The sequence below is a fragment of the Hydra viridissima genome, unplaced genomic scaffold (assembly GCF_058129835.1).
Source record: "Hydra viridissima isolate aposymbiotic clone 2 unplaced genomic scaffold, HvirCarnegie_v1 scaffold_7, whole genome shotgun sequence".
Taxonomy (NCBI): Eukaryota; Metazoa; Cnidaria; class Hydrozoa; order Anthoathecata; family Hydridae; genus Hydra; species Hydra viridissima.
In genome coordinates, this window is record NW_028324306.1 from 13,672,831 (window position 1) to 13,695,799 (window position 22,969).

The following is a 22,969-nucleotide window of genomic DNA, read 5'->3' on the forward strand; positions in this document are numbered from 1 at the left end:
ATAAAACTTGCATTGGTTTTTATTTAAACAGTATAGCAATAAGTAACATAATGGTATAGCTAATATAATGGTATTAGAAATATGCTCACAATTTAAATTTTTGAAAATTTTTTACTGTTAATTATATTTATAATGATGATGGGATTTATTTAACTGTTCTATTTTTTAATGGTGTTGTAAAAATTTTCAAACTGTGAAACATTTTATAAAATTCCACTCTAAAGTAGCTAGCTACTTAAAAAAATAACTAATAAAAAAAATATCGTTGTTATTGTAAAGGAAGGAAACTTAATCATAATGAGATTTCAAAAAAAAAAAAACTTTATAAGAATGAAATTATCTTTTGAAGTTTTATTGAAACACTTTTGTAATAATTTGTTCCGATAAGATATTTATGTTCCAATTTTCATTATTAATCTGTATTTTTTTAGAAGAGTATAGTTTATTTTTTTAGTAGTAATCTGGGCACTGATGTACAATGATGCAATTAAAGATGATACTGAATTTCAGTAATGCAATTACAGATGACAAAGAAAAGGCTATTTCGTTAATTTATTATTATATACAAAAAATAGTGTGATTTCGGTGAACTATATAGAGAATGTCAAGTTATTAACGGCGTCTTTTTTTATTAATAATATCCGTTTGCAAATATTATTTAATTTAAATTGGTACAAATATGTGCAGAAAGTGTTTTTAGACTCCAAATGTAGAAAGTCTATAACGAAACAAAATCCCGACAAATTTCAAACGAAAACTTTTCTTATAAGTCAAGTTAAAAAATCTATAATTTCCAATAAGAAAGGACAATTTATAATTTTCAAAAACAAGTGACGAGAATTACACAAAAGTATTCTTTAATGCGAAAAAAAAATTTTAAACTTAATCATGAAGATGTTGGTCAACCTGTTTCAGAAATTTGCAATACTTAAGGCGCAACTGTTGCACTTAGTATTCAATACATAAATGTTACTAAATATATATTGGAATTATACCTCGGTAAAAAATATTCTAGAGAAAGAAAGCGTTCTAGACAATTTAGTGAAACATGGAAAACTTATTTTCAGAAACTATTTCATAAGGGATAGTATTTCAGTTTTTTAGTTGAATACATTTTGAATAGATTTGAATTACAATGTAGTAGCAGCTGCATTATAAAAAAAAATCTATTCTAATAAAGAAAAAAAAATAAATTGCGTGTTCAAATGAACAAACCCAGAAACGTCGCATATTTATGATAAATGAGTTTTTTATATTTAAATTTTACTTTTCACAATAAAAAAAACTAAGTTTTGTTTTGTTTGTAGCCGTAATAGTTTAAATGAATACTTTTGTACATTTAGCTATGCTAAATTTTTTTCAATATTCCATCAGAATTGATTACAGCGGCTTCCGCACATGGAGATTTCCAGATTTATTAAAATTTTATTTTTACGAGAAGCTACTTTCCTCTTACAGAAGTTTTTACTTATATATAGAAAAAGCTAACTATCAATTCCAGGATTTTATTTGCTTCTGTATAAGCAACTATGCCTTTTCTTGTCGCGCTCCAACTTCTATGAGTATTATTATTTAAGTAATGCTTTCATTTTCTCCCAACCTGCCCCCGTGTTTTAAAACAATCAAAAAATTAGAGTGTAATTGATAAGCTGAATTGCGAAACATAGAGTTCACACGAAAATAGAGTTCACGCGAAATATAGAGTTCACACGAAAAATAATAATTATGAATATATGGAAAATCACGTAGTTATTAAACATCTCCGTAATAGAGAAGTTTAATTAAAATCCATAGTTACAATGTCAAGTTCAAGGAAAAAGAATTGGGAAACAGCTACCTGGAAATTGTTACTTATGAATGCTAACTTCAATATATTCTATTATCTTTCGAAAAGACATTGGGAGAAAAAAATAACGGTATCTGTAATATACTCCCTAAAATGGACTCAAAACCATGCTAAGCTTCAAAAGAAGAAGGAAAAAAATTTAATTTAATGCTTCCATATTTCTTATAGCTAAAAAATTTAAGTTTTCCAGAGTTTACAATAAACTTAACAAAACTCTTAGGTAAATTAAATCACTAAAACGTCATTAACAAATTAATGTTGTTTTGTTATGAGTAGTGTGTTTTGTCATGAGTATTATGCTATGTTATAACGCTGATAATAAATGTAATAATAATAATAATAATAATAATAATAATAATAATAATAATAATAATAATAATAATAATAATAATAATAATAATAATAATAATAATAATAATAATAATAATAATAATAATAATAATGATAATAATAATAATAATAATAATAATAATAATAATAATAATAATACCAATAATAATAATAATACTAATAATAATAAAAACAATAAAAGTAACAAAAATAATAATAACAAATTAATATTAATAAATTTTAGAAACAGTAATACTAACAATAGGAACAACTTAAACAAAAATAGCCACAACAATACCTATAAAGCGCTTGCGTCAACTTTTTTAGCGCTGTCATAAAAAAAACATCTAAGTCGAGTTAACTTTTTTAAAACTAAAAATATAAAATGGAAAACATTCCAAGAACTTTTATATTCCTAATTCATATTAAAAAATTAAATTACAGATAAATTTAATTACTAAAATGAAACTTTTTACAGCTTTTATAATGAACTAAAAATCTTTACAAAAATAGTTTGTTCTCAGTGCTCGTGCACTCAACGTGAATTTGAATTTGCTAATTTGCCAAACTTAAAACAGTGAATGTAACCTTCAGTAATTTCCATAGGTCACATTTTTATGATAAATGAGTTTTTTATATTTAAGTTTTACTTTTCACAACAAAAAACTTAAGTTTTGTTTTGTTTGTAGCCGTAATAGTTTAAGTGAACGCTTTTATACATTTAACTATGCTAAATTTTTATCAATATTCCATCAGAATTGATTACAGCGGCTTTCGCACATAGAGATTTCCAGATTTATTAAATTTTTATTTTTACGGGAAGCTAATTTCCTCTTACGGAAGTTTTTATTTATGTATAGAAAAAGCTAACTATCAATTCCAGGATTTTATTTGCTTCTGTATAAGCAACTATGCCTTTTCGTGTCGCGCTCCTACAGTAGAATATCAATACCTTCTATAGAATATCAATACCTTCAATCTTTTTTTAAAACTAAAAATGTAAAATGGAAAAGATTCCAAGAACTTTTATATTTCTAGTTCATATTAAAAAATTAAATTAAAGATAAATTTAATTACTAAAATGAAACTTTTTACAGCTTTTGTAATGAACTAAAAACCTTTGCAAAAAAAGTTTGTTCTCAGTGTTCGTGTGCTCAACGTGAACTCGAATTTGCTAATTTGCCAAACTTAAAACAGTGAATATAACCTTCAGTATTTTCCATGGGTTTCCAAACTTCTCGTGCTATTTGATTTTTATTTGCATTTGTTTAAAAATATAGTTTCAAAGTGTGACCCAATATCAGTGCCGAGTTCAACTTGAGCAGCAGTTTTTTTACAAGGAGAGAAACGCCAAAAAATTTCATTCGTCATCTGTAATTCTTGTGATTAATAAGAAACATTTCTCGAAAGAACGAGTTACTATTGATGAAACCTAATAACTTGTTACAAATTATGGAAAAAAACCTATTTCGATTTTCGGTAGAATTAACGAAGACCAATCAATTCGACAAATATATAAGGTTTTTAAGAAGAATAGTTTTTTGACAGTAACTTATGAGTTTTAGTAGTCGGCGTTCACTCGTAAACATGCGCAGCGAGAGAAATTGTTATACTCCTGTAACCAATGATTAGATTACAAGTTGCAAAGTGTTACGATTATGTATAAACCAACTGTTAAACAATTGAAATATTGTGTGCGTTTTTCTATTTGTACTTACATAATTGTGACTAGATAATTTACAACGAACTAAAAAAGATGCAATTATTAAGGTTTTTAAAAAGGTATGTTTTTGAAGTAGGAACAGCTATCTAATTGACTAGTTAGTTAGAAGGCATCGAACTAAAGACAGCTGGGAATGACTTCAATTGACTTTTTTGCAAAAAATAATATGAAACTTTCCTAATCAATTTCAATTCAAAGGAATAAAATATATTTTCAAAGTGAAGTAATAAACAGTAGATTATATGTGCAAAAACAAACATCGAAATCTATCAGAGGTATTTTTTACATTATCAAAACACGAAATACGGCAATTAAAAGGGAGGCTGTTCGTAATTAAAAAATATAAAACGCTTTTATTTCAGAAACTGAAATAAGAGTCTGCCTCATAATTATGAATGACAAGAAGAGTTAATTTATGGCTGCTCCGCAATTTTACTAAAAGGTAAAGAACTTCGCAGACTTAAAGTCATCTATAAGAAATGAATACAGTATTATATATTTTTGAGTAGTAAATATGTTGTGGGTAAATTATCATCTTTTATTACTTGCTTCAAGATTTTCTAAACTGTTGATTCTTGTAACAGTTAACTAACTAGTAAAGTTCAAGAAAGAATTTTAAATTGAGATATCAAATGACTTCTCAAAGATACAATTGAAGATTAACAACACTTTTAAAAAAGCTCACAAAGGAATAATATTCGCGATATTAAAAATGAGGCAGTTGTTAGTAACACTTAGTTTCCGAACCAGAAAACTTAAATTTAACTAGTGATATTTTGCATAACAGTTTTAGGAAGTGAAATCAGATTTTTAGCCTAATTAAGATTGAGAGTGGAAATTGGATTTAAGAACAATTAAGTAGAAGTAAATAAATTAAGAACGGGTTAACAAAAGAAAAGCAAACAAAGATTCTAATACCTTTCGAGTAACCTTTTACTGTTAAAAAGTTGTTATGAAGTTTAAAAGTCGTTAATTTAATGATTCATCTGCTTAATAAGTCGGTAAACTTAGAAGTTGGTTTCTATCCATCACTGGAATTTGACTTCATTCTTTTCAAAATGTTTCCGATTTACTTTAATTCTCATTTTAAAAACGCGAAATTGACTCCTTGAAAACGTTTAAATAGCCTTTAGGAGATATCATAAGGCATATGTGACCGAAGAAGACTGTGAAGAGTAAGTGATAGAAAGGTATTTCTTATTTTTTAAAGTTTTGTGTTAAACAATTCGCGAGGTTAGAATTATTTTGTTATATCTCCAAGTTTAAACGTTGGGAGAAAGTTTTTGATTTTTTCTTAAAGTAAAAATTGTTTAAAGTTTTAGCTGTAATTTAAAAAAAACAAAAAACTTATGCTTTAGATAATTTGTTTAAGCAAATTATTTAGAAAAAAATGTATAAAATAAAGCGTTTTTTAAAAGTTATTATTGCTAACTAAAATAAACAATTCATTTTCTCCCAACATTTAAAACGGGAGATAAAACAAAATAATAAGGAGTATTTCAAAATTACTGTAACTTAATATCAAGAATCTTAGAACAGTAATAAAGGTAACCCAAGTTGAGATTACCTAGTTATAAATGAAAACCATTTTTAAGTTATGTTTATTCTATATTTACTATCATCTTTCAAATAATTGGAAATGTTTTCTAAAACAAAAGTGTTTATAATAAAAAATAGACGTGGATTTCAGTTGAACATTGAAGCTTGAGCGTTAAAAAAAAACGCTTGTTGATTTTTTAAAAAATGTTTATGCATCTCATAAAATTTGCCTAATTTCTACATTAGCTACTGTAATGTGCAAATTCGGAAACCGAATTTCATGGCATATAAATTGAATTTCTTATAAGTTTCAAACTTTGGAAAAATTTTTAAAGAGATGTAAAATCTTTTATTCACCTGTAATTTAACGTAGTTGACTGGATTACTTACACAAATAAATAAAACTAACAAAACTTTTTATTTATCATTACTGTCATAAACACGTTCTCTTGGTTTGTTAGTACAGTGAACAAAATTTGAATAAAGTATAATAAACAACTGAACATCTACTTAACATGGTTTTACATTAAGTAGAGAAATTAATGTTTTTTCTACATTAAAATCATACATGCCACATCAAAAGCAACATTAACTTAAAACTTTATATTTAGAAATATTTTTAACTGTTTTCCGAAATTCTGAGGACTATTGAAAATGAGTTCTAAGGTAAGCAAATTTACTTTTTAATATAGTATTATTATATAGATAAATTTTCTTGGAGAATCAGATATTATTAAATTTCATTACTTACTTATCAAATTTTTATCATTACTTAACTGATTAATAATCAACTGAGTAATTATAAATCTGGTATAACCTGACAAGAAAATCTAAGATAATAAAGGTTTTGGATCACTAATATTTTCAAAAATTCAGTGCAGCATTCACTATTATCTCATCATAAGTTGTTACGTCACTGATTTATAAATTTAGCATAATTAAACTCTAAACGTTATCATTACTGATTTATATTACAGCTTGTAAAAGATGTTGCTGAAACGGACTCCATAAAAAACTATGAAGTATTTGATATGCCTATAAACTTGGTTTCCAAAATAGGTGAAGGAACATTAGCTTCAGTCTTCAAGTATAACTTAGGAAACAAACAAACGGCCGTGAAGTTGATTAAAACCCAATTTTCTCAAAGAAAAACAATGCTAATTGCAACAAAATTAAAAAAGCTACAAGATAAAAATGTTGTAAACTTTCTAGGTTATTCTGTAAGGCCAACCGCTTTGTTTTTTGAATTATGCGCCACTAACATCGAACAAATGGAAGTCAATAATCTGTCTCAGCTGATTGATCTCCTAAATGAAGAGAAAATTTTTTTATTTCAACAAAGATTAGATTTTCTTTTACAAATGTCAGAACGAATTGAATATTTGCACGAACACAATATAGTTCATAGAGATATCAAGCTTTCAAACATTTTAGTGACAGGGCATCAGTACAATGTAACTTTAAAAGTCAGCGACTTTGATGACTTTGTTGATATAAAAGCAACAGTTACATGTAATATGACGAAGCCCAACAATCAAGGAATGACCCTTGCCTACACAAGTCCTGAACTGTGTAATTGTGAGGTGGAATCTCCAAACAAAAAATCCGATATGTACGCTCTTGCAATAACTGCATTCGAGCTTTTTAGCAGTTTTTCCACAGCATGGCATGGTGTTATACCATTGTTTAAAGATATACTTTTGCTTGATGCAATCAAATCTGGAAAACGACCAAACATAAGCCACATTACCGGTTTATATACGGAAAATACAATTAATGTGGTTAAAGTTACTAACCTGATCGAGACTACATGGCAAGACAATCCAACGGCTAGACCAACCATATCTGAGGTAATAAGAAAAGAAAAGCTTTAATTTCACTTTGACTTTGAAATTTAGATATAAAAATATACTAAAGATATATATAACAAGCTCATTAAAAACATTTTTTTTAGTGGAGAGAAACAGTGTCAAGTATAATAACATCTGTCAAGGTAGGTCACCTTTCATGTTTTAGCTATAGCATTAACAAACATTATTATTGCAAACTTGTAATTTATTTATTTCAAAAGTTGTTTTTTTAATATGCATCCTCACATACCTATTTATTAAAAATAGACTTCCACGCCCACCTTTATACTAGGCTAAAAATAAAACTTCTGAAAATTTATTTCATGCAATGTGAGAGTAACTGTAGTACAATATTCCAAATGTTATTTAACGCAGTTCATTATAAATACTTATATTGAATTAGGGTGCACCAATTCAAGCATGTGACATAAATACATCAACATTGCAGGTTTGTTTTTTTTTTAAATAGAACATGCAAACAAGAAAACTTACAACTTCTACAGACTTTTGAGTAATTCACTTTTAAAGAAGTAGTTCTGAAAATAACCCTTCAATAACACACAACTTTCTTCCTAACTATTTCAAAAATACAATTATAGGTATCAAGTAGCATTCAGCCATACCATGAAGAGAAGATAGTAAATAAAAGTCAGGTAACAAACCCATTAGGTTACTAACTCAACAATGATAACAACAAAGAGCATTCATATAACTTAGACTTTAGTAATTATCATTATAATATTTATAATAATTAAAATATATATTATAATAATTATAATAAACTTTATATTAAAATTTACTTTTGCTGTAGAATTTTATTCATACAAATCCAGAGGGAAAAAAAGCAACATTTTGACTGTCCTATGTTTTTATATTGTAAATAGCAAGCCAATTTTTTATGAGAAACTCAGTGATTAAAAATTATAATTTTAGAGAAAACGACTTTCTCCAATTGAGGCAGCAAAGCACTATATATCATTAAAAGAAGATCCAAGTTATTTAAAAAGAGAATTTATTAACCAAACAAAAGGTTAGAAAACTTCTAATGTAAAAAAAATAATATCAGAATGAAATATTACATAACAGATATCAAATATGGTTTTACTTGTATAGGTTTTGGAGTGTTTGCATGCAAAAGCATAAAAAAAGGAGACTTCATAGTAGAATATAGGGGGGATTGCGTTGCAAAAAGCACACTGGAAAATAAAGAAAAGTTATACGAAGAAACAAATGCTGGCAGTTATGTTTATGACTTTTTACACAAAAATATTGAATACTGGTACTAAACTAATTTTTATTCTAAAATTCATCTAAATTTTATAATGTTTTCTTTATTTATATTGACATTCTTTTAAAACAAAAATTTTTATTTAGCATTGACGCAACTCCATACAATAAATACTTAGGACGCTATGTTAATGACTCAAAATACTTTGCAAATGCACATATGAAAATGATTTTGCATTGTGATGTTCCTCATTTATGTTTATTTGCTTTGAAAGACATTTGTGTTGGTGATGAAATTCTCTACTTTTATGGAGTTGATAATCTAAAGTGGCATGCTGAGGTTTTTATATTTTCTTCTCAAGTTTTACCTACTCATTTTTATATTTTGCCAATTATTTGCATTCCCTGGTGATTTACTTAAAATGTTACTAAAAAACCTTTTTTTAACTCAGGAATTTCAAATGAAGACAGAACAAAAAAGAATATCAAAGGTAAAAAAACCTTTTAAAAATTTTATCCACACTTTATAAGATAATAACTGTGTGCACAACGATTTAATAATACCCAAATGAATTGTTTTATAATAAATAAAGTTTGCTGCACCCTAACTCTAAAATTATTTTCACATTGTTAGAGCTGTTCTTTTTTTAGGGCTATCATAAAATACACTTTTTTTTTTCTTCACAAGGATGAATAATAACTTAAGTGAGAAAGATTTATTTTTGAGAACAATTTACTGATTTTTTTAGTTCTAAAGTTACTTTTTGATTTTGAAGCATTATTTTCTTGTTATCTCAAAGTCAATTTTAAAAAACAAGATATTTTTGAAATTTTTTTTATATTCATGTTATATTCACTCCTGTTACTAAAAAAGTATAATGAAAAAGTGTTTATTTTATATGAGAAAATTGATCATTTTCTTTTTATTGAAAAAAAACAAACAAACATTTAGATTGAAAAATTACAAAGACCGAAAAATGGCATAGAACCAGTTGAGAAAAGTGCACAGTTAGAAAAAGACAAAGAAGTCAGAAGTGATGTACAGTTTAATAAAGTCACAAAATTGGCAGCTACAGATTGTGATGAAAAAGACAATATTCAAGTAAATATTTCTAAAAAAAGACTAAATGAATATATAACAAACATACATGATATTATTATTTAAAAGCAAAATTTTTTTGGCAAAAAAAAAAAAAATTTCTTCGCATGTTTTGCAACATACTTATAACAGATTCATTATTTTAATTATATTACTTCTTGTATTTAATCTTAAAGGTTCATCTAATGTACTCTAACCCTAAAAATATTCTTAATAAAGTAAGGATATTTTAAATATAGGGAGTAATATTTTTTAAAACCTCGTATTTATAAGCAAACTCAAACTCATAATGAAAATTCGAAAGATATTTGACTAGATTTCTACTTTGATTCTGTTAATTCTATTTCTTTTTCAATTGTTATTACACTTTTTTTAACATTGGTTTTGGCTAGTGACTTTATCAATTATCAAAAAAAAAAAAAAAAAACATCTTTTTATTTTATTTACAATAGATTTTTTCATCAATCACTCAAGAACATCAAAGTGAAAAAGAGTCTTTACCCCAAACTCCACAGGTATACTGCTTTTGTAAACAAATTCATGCTTTTTAATATTTGAAGATTGATTAAAATTAATTGATCATTTGAGAGGAAAAATATTCAGCATTTCAAACTTTAATGGAAATATTTTATGTGCAACAAATGATATAGATTTTTAAAAATTTAATTTACAGTCCTGTGATGAAGAAAGAATTGATACTCTAGAAAATGAAAGCACATCAAGATCAGATTCCAGTGAGGTATGTGAAGTTTTAACTTTAATTTACTACCACTTTGCATTTATGATATGATTTGATTTAAACAAAATGCTAATGATTTTTTAGGATGACATTGATTTTGAAGCTCTTAACTACAACTTAGTTTTAGAGGTAAATTTATTATTTCATTTATTAAGCTGAAAACAATTTTAAATACACAAAATGTTTTCAGTGTTACTTCATTTAATATTTTAAATGTTATTTGATTATGAATAACTTTTCCATGCTTAAAGTGATCAAAATCAAGTTAAGTTTATTGCTTTTTGATTTATTTTTGATTAATGTAGCAAATATATTAATCACATTTGTTTGCAGATATCCGATATCAAAAATGCCAAAACAGCTTCAAGCATTTTTATGATAGATGACGTGACAGACAAATCTCAGGTAAAAATTAAGTTGACTTTTTTATAAAAAATATTTTAAGTACTTCACATTTTAAAAACTAAGAAAAACACTGATTTTATATTAAACATATTAAATCTTTCTTAGCATTATATGAAATAAAATTAAGAAAAACTATTAAAAAAGAAAACATCTCTTACTTCATACTATTGTTAAATATTCTAGGTAGGTCAAAACAGCCAACCAACATTGCCTGATGAAGAAATGCCTAAAAAAGTTAAGGTACCTTTTAAAAATACATTTTTTTTACACAATTCATAAATCAATCTGAATAAACTTAAATCCCAAAATTTTCAGAAATTGAAATTTAAAATTCTAAATTTTAGAATGTAAGAAAAAAGAAGCCACATCGATTTTGCATTTTTTGTAAAAATTATACATCATATTTAACAAGACACATAAAGCTTATGCACAAAAGTCATCCAGAAGTTGAAGTTGCCATATCAATTAAATCGAAAAAAGAAAGAGATGAAGCTTTTGGAATGTTTAAAAGAAAAGGGATTTTGGAAGTCAATGTAGCTGAAGCTGGAAAAGCGGAACCAAAATATGAAAGAGAACGAGAGGCTCAAAAATATATGGAAATTAGTTATTGCAGTCAATGCCTTGTGTTTGTTTCAAAACGATTCTGGCACAATCATGTGAAGTCGTGTCAAAAACACTCATGTCAAAAAGTTCTTCCTGTTCCAGTGGGGCTTCTAAGATTACCTGAAGAAGCAAGATTAAGTGATGAATTTAAAAAAAACATTTTATCACATTTTCGAACAGATAAAATTGGTCAGATTTGCCTAAAAGACATAACAATTCTTAAAATTGGTTCAGTCTTTTATGATAAAGAAAAGAGAAAACTTGATAAAGTTATGGAAGCAAGAAGCTCTGTCAGAAATGCCATGAGACAATTAGCACATCTTTACAACCTATTTTTACACTGCAAAAACTTACCAACACAAAGTAAAGATTCTAGTAGTATGTTTTTGCGCTCTAACTTCTTTGCCTTAAGAGAAGCAATAGATATTTTTACCAAAAAGGCAGATTCAGGGATCAAAGCTGGTTTAAAACAAAATTTATTTTATTTAATAAAACGTGCTGCAAAAGTTCTAAAAGCATTATATTTATCAGAAGCAAATGACAGTGATGCTAGTGAAACTGACAAGTTTGTTAGTGTTTTAGAAATGTGGGAGGACTTTATCTTTGGAGATGCCACTTACCAACTAAATAAAAACAAAAACGTAAAATCCCGTAAACCATCTGAACTTCCAGTTGAAGAAGATGTCATTGCTTTTCGCAATTTTGTAATTACAAAAATGGCAGATTTAGCAAAAGACTCCTACCAATGGTTTGACTCTGAATGTTTTGTTGAGCTTCGGGATTGCGCATGTGCAAGACTTACATTGCTAAATGCTAGAAGAGGTATGGAATTACAACTATTGTTTTTTATACTATTTAACAAATTCTAAAAAAATATCAGCTATTAACATCATATCATTTCAGGATGAACTACTTCCATATAACTTGCATAATCTTAGTTTGTTATAATTACAAATACAATTTTATCTAAGCTTAAAAAAAAAAAAATTAGAGCTTGTAACTGATGTTAATGTAATTTTAAATAGTGTTAATTTAGCAACATAATGTTGTGGTTTTTTACTGTAAAAGATATTTTGTAAAACATAAAGGTTTTCAACTAATATTTGTGAAATTGACATAAAAGCTTGCTGTTCTCACAACCTTTGTGGCTTTAAAATCTGTTTACTTAATTTTTTATGTTATTTGTATACAAGATCTTTTTTTAAAATCTATGCCTACTTTTTAACTGATATAACAAGGTCAAGAATTATAACACATGATTAATAAATCAATAGTTTTTGCTAAAAAAAAAATAAATAAATAAAAAATAAAACAAGAATCCTCATAAAACAGTATTTGAGATTTTTCTTTGATTAAAATAAAATTGTTCTTCGAATAGAATATTAACATATTTAAATAATACAAATAATTAATTATATTGGTAAACTAAACAAACCTAGTAGATTAAACATATTAAATGGTAGATCATTATTATAAATATATGGCAAAAATATAAAGGCTAAGCGTCAATAAATATCTTTTTTTTTTTAAGACTTTTATAGTAATAATAATAAAAGTAATAGTAATAATAATAATTATTATTATTTTTCTTTTAATGTATTTTACTTAATATCATTATAACTATATATATTTTATTTAATAATATTATTTTTAATATTACTATTTATTATTATTATTATTATTATTATTATTATTATTATTATTATTATTATTATTATTATTATTATTATTATTATCATTATTTTTATTATTATTATTATTATTATTATTATTATTATTATTATTATTATTATTATTATTATTATTATTATTATTATTATCATTATCATTATCATTATCATTATCATTATTATTATTATTATTATTATCATTATCATTATCATTATCATTATCATTATCATTATCATTATCATTATTATTATTATTATCATTATTATTATTATTATTATTATTAACATTATTATTATTATTATCATCATTATTACTTCTATTATTATCATTATTGTCCTTATTCATGTCTTAATATTATATTAAGTTTTTATATATACAAAATGTGATATATATTAGAAAAACAAATAAAAGGATAATCCAAGTAGAAAAAATTAAAATTTTGAAGCTGTTTTTTTTTTATATAAAACTAGTTATATAAAACAAACTTTAAATTTTATATTTGCATTTTACATATAAGGTGGTGAACCAGCCAGGCTTCATCTTGATGAATACCAGCAAGCTATTGAAAACACATGGATAGACAAACAACGCTTGCTTGGTCTAGATGAGATTGATCAAAAGCTAGTTGAAACTTTAAAAATAACTTTTATGTCTGGAAAAGGAAACAATCATCTAGTTCCTGTTCTTATTCCTCCAGATACCCTTCCAGCATTAAAAATTATAGCTAATAGCGATATAAGAAGAGAGGTAAATATACCAGAAGGAAATAAGTTTTTATTTGCATGTACAAGAAATTCTGAAGGACATACATCTGGTTGGAATGCTGTTCATAGTGTCATTCAAAAATTAAATCTAAAAAAACCAGAAAACTTGAAAGCCACTACAAATCGACATAGAGTGAGTACATTATTTTCTGCCCTTGATTTACCTGAAAAGGATAGAGCAGTATTTTTTAAGCATATGGGCCATTCAAAAGAAATAAATGAGAACACCTACCAAGTACCACTTGCCTTGATGGAGATAACTAAAGTTGGAAGACATCTTCTTAATTTTGATTCAAGTAGGTTTAACTTTTTATTATAATTTGAGAATTTATCATACAGATGTTTGATGTAGGAAAAAGAGCACTTTAGCTCAGCTCTTAGAACAAACTAGAAAAAAAAAAAAATTTTTTCAAACTTATATCTTTTTGATTTTATTTTCTTAAAAAGATGGAAGTTGTTCCAAGACACTTAATGAGAGCTCAAGGTTCCCTCAAACTATTAATCTTGTGTCTAACAAAGCTGATGTCGAACCTAAAAATGACATAGATAAAGCTTATGCAGATTCATCAGCTGAAAGTCAAAAAGGTAGTTTACAGTTTTTGTTGAAATTGGTGGTAAATTTTAAATAAAATATAAATAGCTTTAGTATTTTATGTTTTCTTAATAATATAAGAAAAAGTCTTTTTGCATAAATTTGCACAAAAAGTCCAAACTTATGCAGAAACTTAAACATTTCAGAACTGCTCTAATGTTTCTAAATTTACATTTCTAAATTTAAGTTTCCATAATATCCCATAAATTTTATCTTATATTTTTGCTAAAAATTTTTCATTTAATTCAGCTTTTAATAAATAAAAGTACTTTGTTTCAAAAGTTTCACATTCTTATTTAAATTTTAACTACCTCTTGAAATCATGTAAAAGGTCAAAAATTACCTCAGTGTAACTGAATGATCTACATTCAAAATTTTAAACACTGTTCTTAATTTGACTGTCAGAATTTAGTATTATTAAAAAGTATGGTTTTTTGTAACTTGTATCATTTGTTCTCTTAGAAATTGTGAAAAGAAACAAAAAGAGACAAAAAGTGGAAGAGCCACAAAAAGATTTGGCAGGTAACTAATTATTTAGTAACAAATATAATTTTTAATTAGTTTTTTTGAAATGGTTAACTGTTTGAATGCTTCTGAGATATAAATAAAACTATCTGTAAACTAGAGAATCATATTTATAATAAATGTTTCTATAAAATTTGGCAGCCAACATTTATTGGCTTAGAAAAAAAACAAACATTTTAAAGCTTTTTAAAGATTAAACAAACAAAACAAAACAAAACAAAAAAACAAATGACTGAAATAAAAGAGAAATACCTCAAGACACATGGCGCTCCAATGTTATTCATCACATTTTTATTTGCTAAAATAAAAAAAACAAAACATACAGAATAAATGAAAAAATTAAAATATATTAAACATTTGAAAAAAGACATAACAAATAAACCAGATTTAACATGACTAAACTTCTCCTAATAGTTATATATATACTCTACACTAGTATAATGTAAACATGATATTGGTGTAGAGTATATTTACATATATATGTGTATTTTTTTTTTGAAAAATATTTCTTTTTTATTTTGCACAAATATGCTCTAACCAATATTATCATTTTTTTCATTTTATTTTTTAGAAAGAGAGTATCATGTTTGGATGCAAAGAGATGAAAAAATACTGCTGGATAAATTTCAAAGTTGCATTGATGACAACAAAATGCCAAGTAATCTCCATTTTTAAAAACTATGAAATCTTTTACGCTAAGAACTATGCTTTTGATTATGCTTTACAAAATCTGAAATATAATCATGAGCATAAAAAATAACAAATAAATATTTTAAAACCATAGTTCTATATAAATATAGATATATACTTATAAATAATTATAATCTTAATTTCTGCTTAACTAATAAAAAATATAAAACAAACAACTAAGAGATATTGTATAAGGCAATATATCAAACTACATCATGACAAAAATAAGCTTTAGAACACTAACTGTTTTTTCAATTGACTGTGCTAGCAGTGAAGATCTCTAACTTATTTTTTTTTTTAGGTAAACAAGAATTGCTTGAGTTTTTGGAAGAGTTTTTGAAGGAAATTCCATATAAAACAGCTCGAACCAAACTTACAAATGAACGAATGAAAAGTTTAAATAAAAAGAAAGAACGTTTAAAAGACATTAACATTTTATAATCATAGTTATATTTTTCCTTTCTTGCGATTTTTTATTATATTAGGGGTCCTAAAAGTGAATTACTTGCTTATATTTGAGTTTAGTCAACTAGATTTGCATTAACACTTCGCCTTTGTCTAACGGATGCTTTAATTAACAATGCTACAGCTACAAATAACCAGAATTGGAAAACGGGCGGACATGTAATCGGCGCACCCCCCCTAAATTCGTTAAAACCGACAGTTTACGAGTCTGCTGGTTTGGTGCATTTTACAGAATCGGAATTCGAACGGTATTGGGTTTCGAACGGTACGAAAAAATTCATAAATAAACAGTTTACTTTTGCTTTGTTTAAAGGTTTTTTAAGCTAAGTTTTTGATTTTTTTGTTTAACTTAAATAATAAAGATAAACAAAGCTTTTTTAAGCTTTAACTTTTTGTATTAATTTTGTTATCAGATAAATAGATTCATCAAGTTTACTTTTCATTTAGGATAAACATATCTGGAGATGTTGCAAATGTACGGAAGAAAAAACTCATAAATAAACAGTTTCATTTTTCAACTAAATTTTATACAGAAAAAACTTTTTATAAACTCTAATAAAGCAAAATAAACTGAAAATATTTTTATTTTATTTCATTAGAGAGGATACTTGTCATGTATATGTTGCAAATAAAGAGTAAAGTTTTGCCAAAGATTCTCAGACTTGAAAGCAAAATACTCCCTGTATATAGCTTCATCAAGTCGACTCCACTTTAAATCACCTTGTGATCCGCAAACAAACTTCAATCTTCTCTTTATTCGACTCCAAAAGGCCTCAACATGGTTTGATGTTGCTTGGGTTACAGGATCAACAAAGTTAGTTGTGTGGTTTACTGTCAGATGGTTATAGCCCATGTTTTTCAAATTATTGTAGGCAGCCCATTGATCTGAATGAATGGTAGAACCAACAGCCACCCATCTTTGAATTAAGGGAATCAATGATGCAGCAGATCGATCCTCTACATGGGTTAAATATCCTTTTTTATTTGTTACATCATACGCTCCAAATACCCAATGTTGTTCAACAACATGCCCTACATTGTTCTTTCTTTTAAACATCAATGTCTCATCTATTTCAACAACATGGCCAGGACCACCTAACTGATTCATATTAGCAACATCAATTAATTTAAAGGAACAGATGTCCCTGAAATACTGGTACCACTGAATTGATGTATTGCTGCAAACACCAACTATATCACTGGCTGTTGTAACAGGGACCTCTGCAACCCATAAGAACATAAGTTGTAGAATATCGCTAATACTAAGTGAAGAAGAACTTTGAAAAAAACCATTTCTTATTGTTTTTGTCCTTTTACATTTGCAACATCTCCAGATATGTTTATCCTAAATGAAAAGTAAACTTGATGAATCTATTTATCTGATAACAAAATTAATACAAAAAGTTAAAGCTTAAAAAAGCTTTGTTTATCTTTATTATTTAAGTTAAACAACAAAATCAAAAACTTAGCTTAAAAAACCTTTAAACAAAGCAAAAGTAAACAATAACAACACTCATTAACTAAAAGTTTAAGACTTTTTGAAAATATTTACTTGACAGCGATTATACTTTTGAACATTCATAGCATGTCCACATTCACAATAGTTCTGAGAATCCATTATTCTATGGTGCTGTAGAAATCTTATTAAATTTTCATCATTAATTAGTTCAATAAAATGTGTCAGAGGAGACATCTTCAAAGGTTTGAGAAGTTAAGTTTGAGTGAAATATTAAAACGTGATTAAGCAAAAGTAAACTGTTTATTTATGAATTTTTTCGTACCGTTCGAAACCCAATACCGTTCGAATTCCGATTCTGTAAAATGCACCAAACCAGCAGACTCGTAAACTGTCGGTTTTACCGAATTTAGGGGGGGTGCGCCGATTACATGTCCGCCGGAAAACGTGTATTAACTTGAACTGCTAACAAACAAAAGCGCGTTAGAGATTATCGCATCGTGCTAGTTTCTTTGCTTGTAATGCTGTTGAATATATTATAAAAATTCTTAAAGTACTTTGTTTTTATTTCACGGCAACCGAAATTTTCTAAACCTATGAATGGAGAGGTCGTTTTCTGGTAATAGGGAAAGATGTTTTTGAAGCATAAAAGTTGTTACAAAAAGCCTACAAATCTGGTGGCGGATTTTAAAATTCGTTAGATATTATAAGTCGGGCTCATAAAAAACTTAATTTTCATATTCAAGTTACTTTTTTCGTGCCACGTACCTTTTTCCTCAAATAAAAACTTGTTCTTCTAATTTTAAATTTCTAAGTCAAACGGTTTCAAATTTATGTAGGCTTATGCAAGCAATGTAAGGATAGTGTTTTGCAAATTGGTTTTAATTTTAATTTTTTAAAAATTTTTTTCAATTGGTAAAAGAAATTTTTTTATCAAGATTCAAAAAGAAAGCTGACATTCTATTGCTTTTTTATATGGTCGCTTTAAACTTTTTCTATTAATCTTTTGATAGTGGCTCTTATTCGATTATTTGGCAATCTTCCATGACTTGTTACACAAAGTAAAATTCAAATGTAATATCATACTAATTCATTAATTGATTTCAGTTATAAAACTCAGTGCAACTTTTTTAACTTTACACATCTATCCGTAAAATAATTTTTCAATTAGGAAATCGTGCTTTGAGTGCAAATATTTCTTAATCAAATTTAAATTTGTGATTAGCAGCGAACTTTATCTATTTAAAAGTAAAATTTTGCATGTGGTTGATAAGTTATACATTTTTTCAAACACGCAAGAATTTGAACAACATTTAAAAGAAAACTATAACTGACTGCAACATCAGCTTTTTGCTCATTATATAAAACATTACGAATTGTGTTTAAACATTTTTTAATTTTTGCAGTAAACTGTTTTCTTTCTCTTTTATCTCTTATCGTCATTATCCTATGATTATCTTAAACATTATCATTTCATAATATCAGAAATTCTATTTACTTTGTATATGCATATACTAGTTGAGACCGAGGAGTAGCTGCCTCTCGGAAGAAATAGTATGAGTTTTAAGATTAGAAATAGTATAAACGTTTTTGGGGAGATTACTAGATTCACGGAGATTAAAAAGTTTAACTGCTATGCATAGTTGACAAACATACACAACAAAACACCGGATTGTTTCATATATGCTTGTCTTTTTACAATATAAACACGTACAAAAGTTTGATGAGCGCGGTTAAAAGAATTTAAAACTTAAATAACCCAAAAGAAACATTTTTGTATAACGCAGGTTTAATTCGAACCTTGAACACTCTTTGATCAGTATTAGAACCATCCACTATGCCACGCGGACTTCAGGATAAGTTGTTGTTATTTTATATATATATACATTTTCCAAACAAAAATTTTCTTCACTGTATTACTGTTAATAAAGAAGACTAGACAACACTTACGAAATCATATACACAAAAATTTTTTTTACACAAAATTTTATGCTAATAATAAATTGTAGGGGACAAGATGGGGAGAAGGTAAAACATCTGTGCTTTGTCTTAATTGCTAGTGTAGTGGTTAAAGTGACTTTGTCCCCAGGGCCATAGTTGTGTCACCGTGGGGTTTCGAAGAGACTATAGGACTAAGTACCATAATCTACACCACCATTTGATCCCACTTCTAGGCTAAAATGAGCACGAACTCAAATTTCGAAAGCATCAGTGTTTTTGAAGTATAGACATTTGAGTTGAGGGTTTTCTTAACTATTTATTGTTTTAATTCTTTTCTTTCTCATCTTCTTTTCATCATCATATTTCAATGATCATCTTAAATGTTATCCTTTCCTTACATCAAAAATTTTTTTTTTTTAGTTTTTACTTTTTACATGTTATCTAAATAAATAAATAAAAAAAACTGATTAAGATATTTTAAAGATATTCACTTTTTATCGAGAGTGAAGAGAAAGCTTTCAGAAATACTTTCGAGACAAAATTTTTTTCTCGTACGATGCACATCCAGGCAATTTAATTAATAAATAAGCTACTTACGGCTTCGTGTTTATGACGTCCATTCACTGTTTGCAGAACTGTTTTCAAACTTTTAACAAAAAATAATTTATTTCAAATAGTATAAACAAAGTATATAAAAGTTATGAAGGTATATAAATAATGAGTCGTATAACATTTTTTTACTTTTTTTTTTCAAAAAAAATCGACCAAGAGACAACATGAACATAACCAGAGCGCGATAATACAATTCCGTTTACTTATTTATCTATTTTTTATATTTAGTAAGTCTTTTAATAATAAATAAACAAACAAACAAACAAATAAAAAAATCATAAAAATGCGGTTTCATTAATTCTTATTAAATAATTGACTTTATAAAGGAAGTTGTTTTGCAGTCGGAAACAAGCGTTCCAATAAAACGAACTTTTATATATGTGTAGTCCTACTATAGCTTTTAAAGATATTTTTTATTAAGGTCTACATAAAAAAGTCAGAAAAATTAAGGGCTACACGAGATTTTTAGAAAATATTAATAAGACTTTTTTTTTATATCAAATTTACATAAAAGCTACAAACAAAGACGTAAATACGCCAAAATTAAAATTTAATGAATATTTTAGCTAAAACACAGTGTCGCCCTTAACGCGGTTTTTTTACTGTGTAGACCTAATAGCGCTCTTAGAAGTATATATATATATATATATATATATATATATATATATATATATATATATATATATATAACAATAAACAATATGTTGAGAATAATATATATTTTCTATTAATGTAAATATTATATTATACAAAAAAAAGTATGAATAAATTAGAGCTTGTTAGACTGTTTTCTTGCTTCGCCATGCTTAGCTCTATTACCATCTCGATCGCGAGCACCAATAAGTCATTTTGCAAGGGACATTTCGAAATTTTTCATCGTGCATGTCGACGTCAGGTTGTTAAGCTTTAAGGCTTCTATAGAAAATATTACATTTCCAGTAGTTAAAGAATCTTAAATACACAATATTCTTATCGTCTTTGAAAATCTGAACCAGGGCCGGATTAAGCCATTTTAGTGCCCAAGGCACAAACCCACATCGGTGCCCCCTTCTGGCCGGGGCCCCTGATTTTTCGCTGACTGTGACCGCTGGTATGTTCAATATTATGCAAAGAAAACAGTTGTTAACAAATATGTTTGTAGTTTGTACTACTATCACTCATATAAAACCTACAATAAAGTATTTCTGTATTAAAATTAATTGTAAAGAAAATGAAAACGTTTCATTTTGGGATCTGAAATTGAAAAAAGTATGCAAAAAGATGTAAATAAAAATGATTAAATGATGTAAAACGAAAATGTAATTTACATAAAAATTAAAAAATTATGCAAAATAAGGCTAAAAAGCAACAAACTTAAGGTGTAAACTCCTATAAATAATTCCTTTATATCAGAATCAATAAAAATGATAAAACAAACGATAAAACAGCTTTAATAATAGTTTTACGTTGTTAATAAAAAAATATCCTCAAGTGAAGTCTTTAAAGCACAAAAAAAAAAGTCATTAAAGCGTGAAAAAAATAATTAGTTTAAAAAAAAGCTAAATAGAAAAAACCGGCTCATTCTTAGCTTAATTTATAAGCATTCAAGATTTTACCAAACTTGAATGTGAATTTTTATTGTAATGTATTTCTTCATTTTCATTGCACTTATTCTATTTTTCTGGACTTAAATTTGTTAAAAAAAAATATTTCTTGAGGACTTGTGGCGCTCCCAAACTCTTGGTGCCCAAGGCAAATGCCTTGTTTGCCTAACGGTTTATCCAGGCCTGATCTTAACAATAAGGGTTTTTACTAAACATAACAATAGAGTGCACAATTTTTAAAACTAACCAAACAAAATTTACATGTGTTCAGCTGTATTTAATATCTGGCAAAATAGCAGAGAAATATTACCAAAATTTATTTAAAACTATGAATACTCACTATAAATCACTTGAAATAGCTCAGTACCCTTTAACACTTTTTTTGACTGCCCTCGCTGACAATTAAATTGCAGAGCTAAGTTATTGTTAAACAACTGCTGCATCATACGGCAAACAGCTTCGTCGACTTTTCTCCCTCCGATACCGGCTAGAAAGTTAACCTGCAAAACATTTAATCAAACACATTAAGATAATCTAAAAAAGGTTATTTTAAACAATATAAAAATTAATAAATGTGTTATATAATAGCAAAAATGCGTATACAGTTGGTATGAATGATACATGATATTTACTAAACACCAGAATACTGATATTGCAATCTTAAAATACGGTAGACTAAAAATATTATACTAAAATTAACAAAGCTTAGAGTTCATTATAAAATAGGAAAGAAATATAGATAAGTAGTTGCTTCTACTCATTTATATTGCTTTCCTATTTTATATTGAACTGTACATTAAATTAATATCTAGGTCATAAGTATTATCTTACAATTATGTTTGCAATATTGATATCTTTTAGCTTCATTTCAATTGCATCAAAAGCTTCCATGGTGTCCATCGGAAATATTATCCCGTCTGGTAAACGTAAAGCCTGCACCATTTTATTCCCTTAACTAACCATAGCATTTAGCATATTGGTGTGGATAGTCTGGGTTTGCTGAATATCCACACACACTTTTAGCAACTGTACCACCAATCCATGCATTGTTTGATCTTGCTAAAGTGTAAATAATTACTTACATTATCACATATATAGTCATTTAAACTGAAAAAAACCAAATAATCAACAATCAATTATCACTTACTAAATAAATTACTGCAAGATAATGCACTCCCAATGCTTTGTACTGTTACAACATCTAAAACAGTGTTAACTGTACTATAATGCCATAAATCATAAATAATAAAAATCAAATTACTAACAGCTTATTCAGCTTGAGATCAAATACGTCAAAAAATATGCAAGG

The 22,969-nt window shown here is 26.8% G+C and overlaps 2 protein-coding genes, 1 long non-coding RNA gene and 1 pseudogene across 14 annotated transcripts; 1 reads left to right on the forward strand and 3 right to left on the reverse strand.

The window, feature by feature from the left end:
- The first annotated feature begins 4,975 nt into the window (after positions 1–4,975).
- On the forward strand, positions 4,976–16,639 carry LOC149886227 (uncharacterized). Its single transcript, XM_090092150.1, has 22 exons — positions 4,976–5,089; positions 6,050–6,104; positions 6,416–7,288; positions 7,393–7,431; positions 7,692–7,736; positions 7,888–7,941; positions 8,222–8,318; positions 8,402–8,567; positions 8,663–8,855; positions 8,968–9,006; positions 9,468–9,617; positions 10,067–10,129; positions 10,288–10,353; positions 10,438–10,482; positions 10,687–10,758; positions 10,942–10,998; positions 11,103–12,183; positions 13,550–14,092; positions 14,244–14,381; positions 14,851–14,910; positions 15,485–15,571; positions 15,905–16,639. The coding sequence occupies exons 2-22, from the start codon at positions 6,093–6,095 to the stop codon at positions 16,042–16,044; spliced, it is 4,020 nt and encodes a 1,339-aa protein (XP_089948276.1). The 5' UTR covers positions 4,976–5,089; positions 6,050–6,092; the 3' UTR covers positions 16,045–16,639.
- LOC149886228 (uncharacterized) lies at positions 6,560–15,795 on the reverse strand. 12 transcript variants are annotated; one of them, XR_016453895.1, is made up of 8 exons: positions 15,166–15,794; positions 14,029–14,183; positions 13,543–13,884; positions 11,716–12,174; positions 10,917–10,984; positions 7,539–7,581; positions 7,235–7,283; positions 6,560–6,745 (listed from the first exon to the last, which is right to left on the reverse strand). It is a non-coding gene; the product is annotated as an uncharacterized LOC149886228 (long non-coding RNA). The 12 variants fall into 12 exon arrangements; XR_016453887.1 differs by having other exon boundaries at positions 11,716–11,767; positions 11,982–12,174; positions 13,543–14,183; positions 15,166–15,791; XR_016453892.1 differs by having other exon boundaries at positions 11,716–11,767; positions 12,105–12,174; positions 13,543–14,183; positions 15,166–15,790.
- A 24-nt stretch (positions 16,640–16,663) lies between the features above and the next one.
- Positions 16,664–17,902, reverse strand: LOC149886229 (uncharacterized). The gene has a single exon (XM_090092151.1). The coding sequence runs from the start codon at positions 17,306–17,308 to the stop codon at positions 16,664–16,666; it is 645 nt and encodes a 214-aa protein (XP_089948277.1). The 5' UTR covers positions 17,309–17,902.
- Positions 17,903–20,846: 2,944 nt separating this feature from the next.
- Positions 20,847–22,969, reverse strand: part of LOC149886230 (uncharacterized) — a 194,624-nt pseudogene continuing 192,501 nt past the window's right edge.

Excerpts from the sequence above, each read along its gene's own strand:
- LOC149886227 (XM_090092150.1), top strand. Across the intron at positions 10,354-10,437 it reads CAAGATCAGATTCCAGTGAG|GATGACATTGATTTTGAAGC; the intron begins GTATGTGAAGTT and ends ATGATTTTTTAG. Across the intron at positions 14,911-15,484 it reads GCCACAAAAAGATTTGGCAG|AAAGAGAGTATCATGTTTGG; the intron begins GTAACTAATTAT and ends TTTATTTTTTAG.
- LOC149886229 (XM_090092151.1), bottom strand. The coding sequence starts at position 17,308 with ATGTTCTTATGGGTTGCAGAGGTCCCTGTTACAACAGCCAGTGATATA.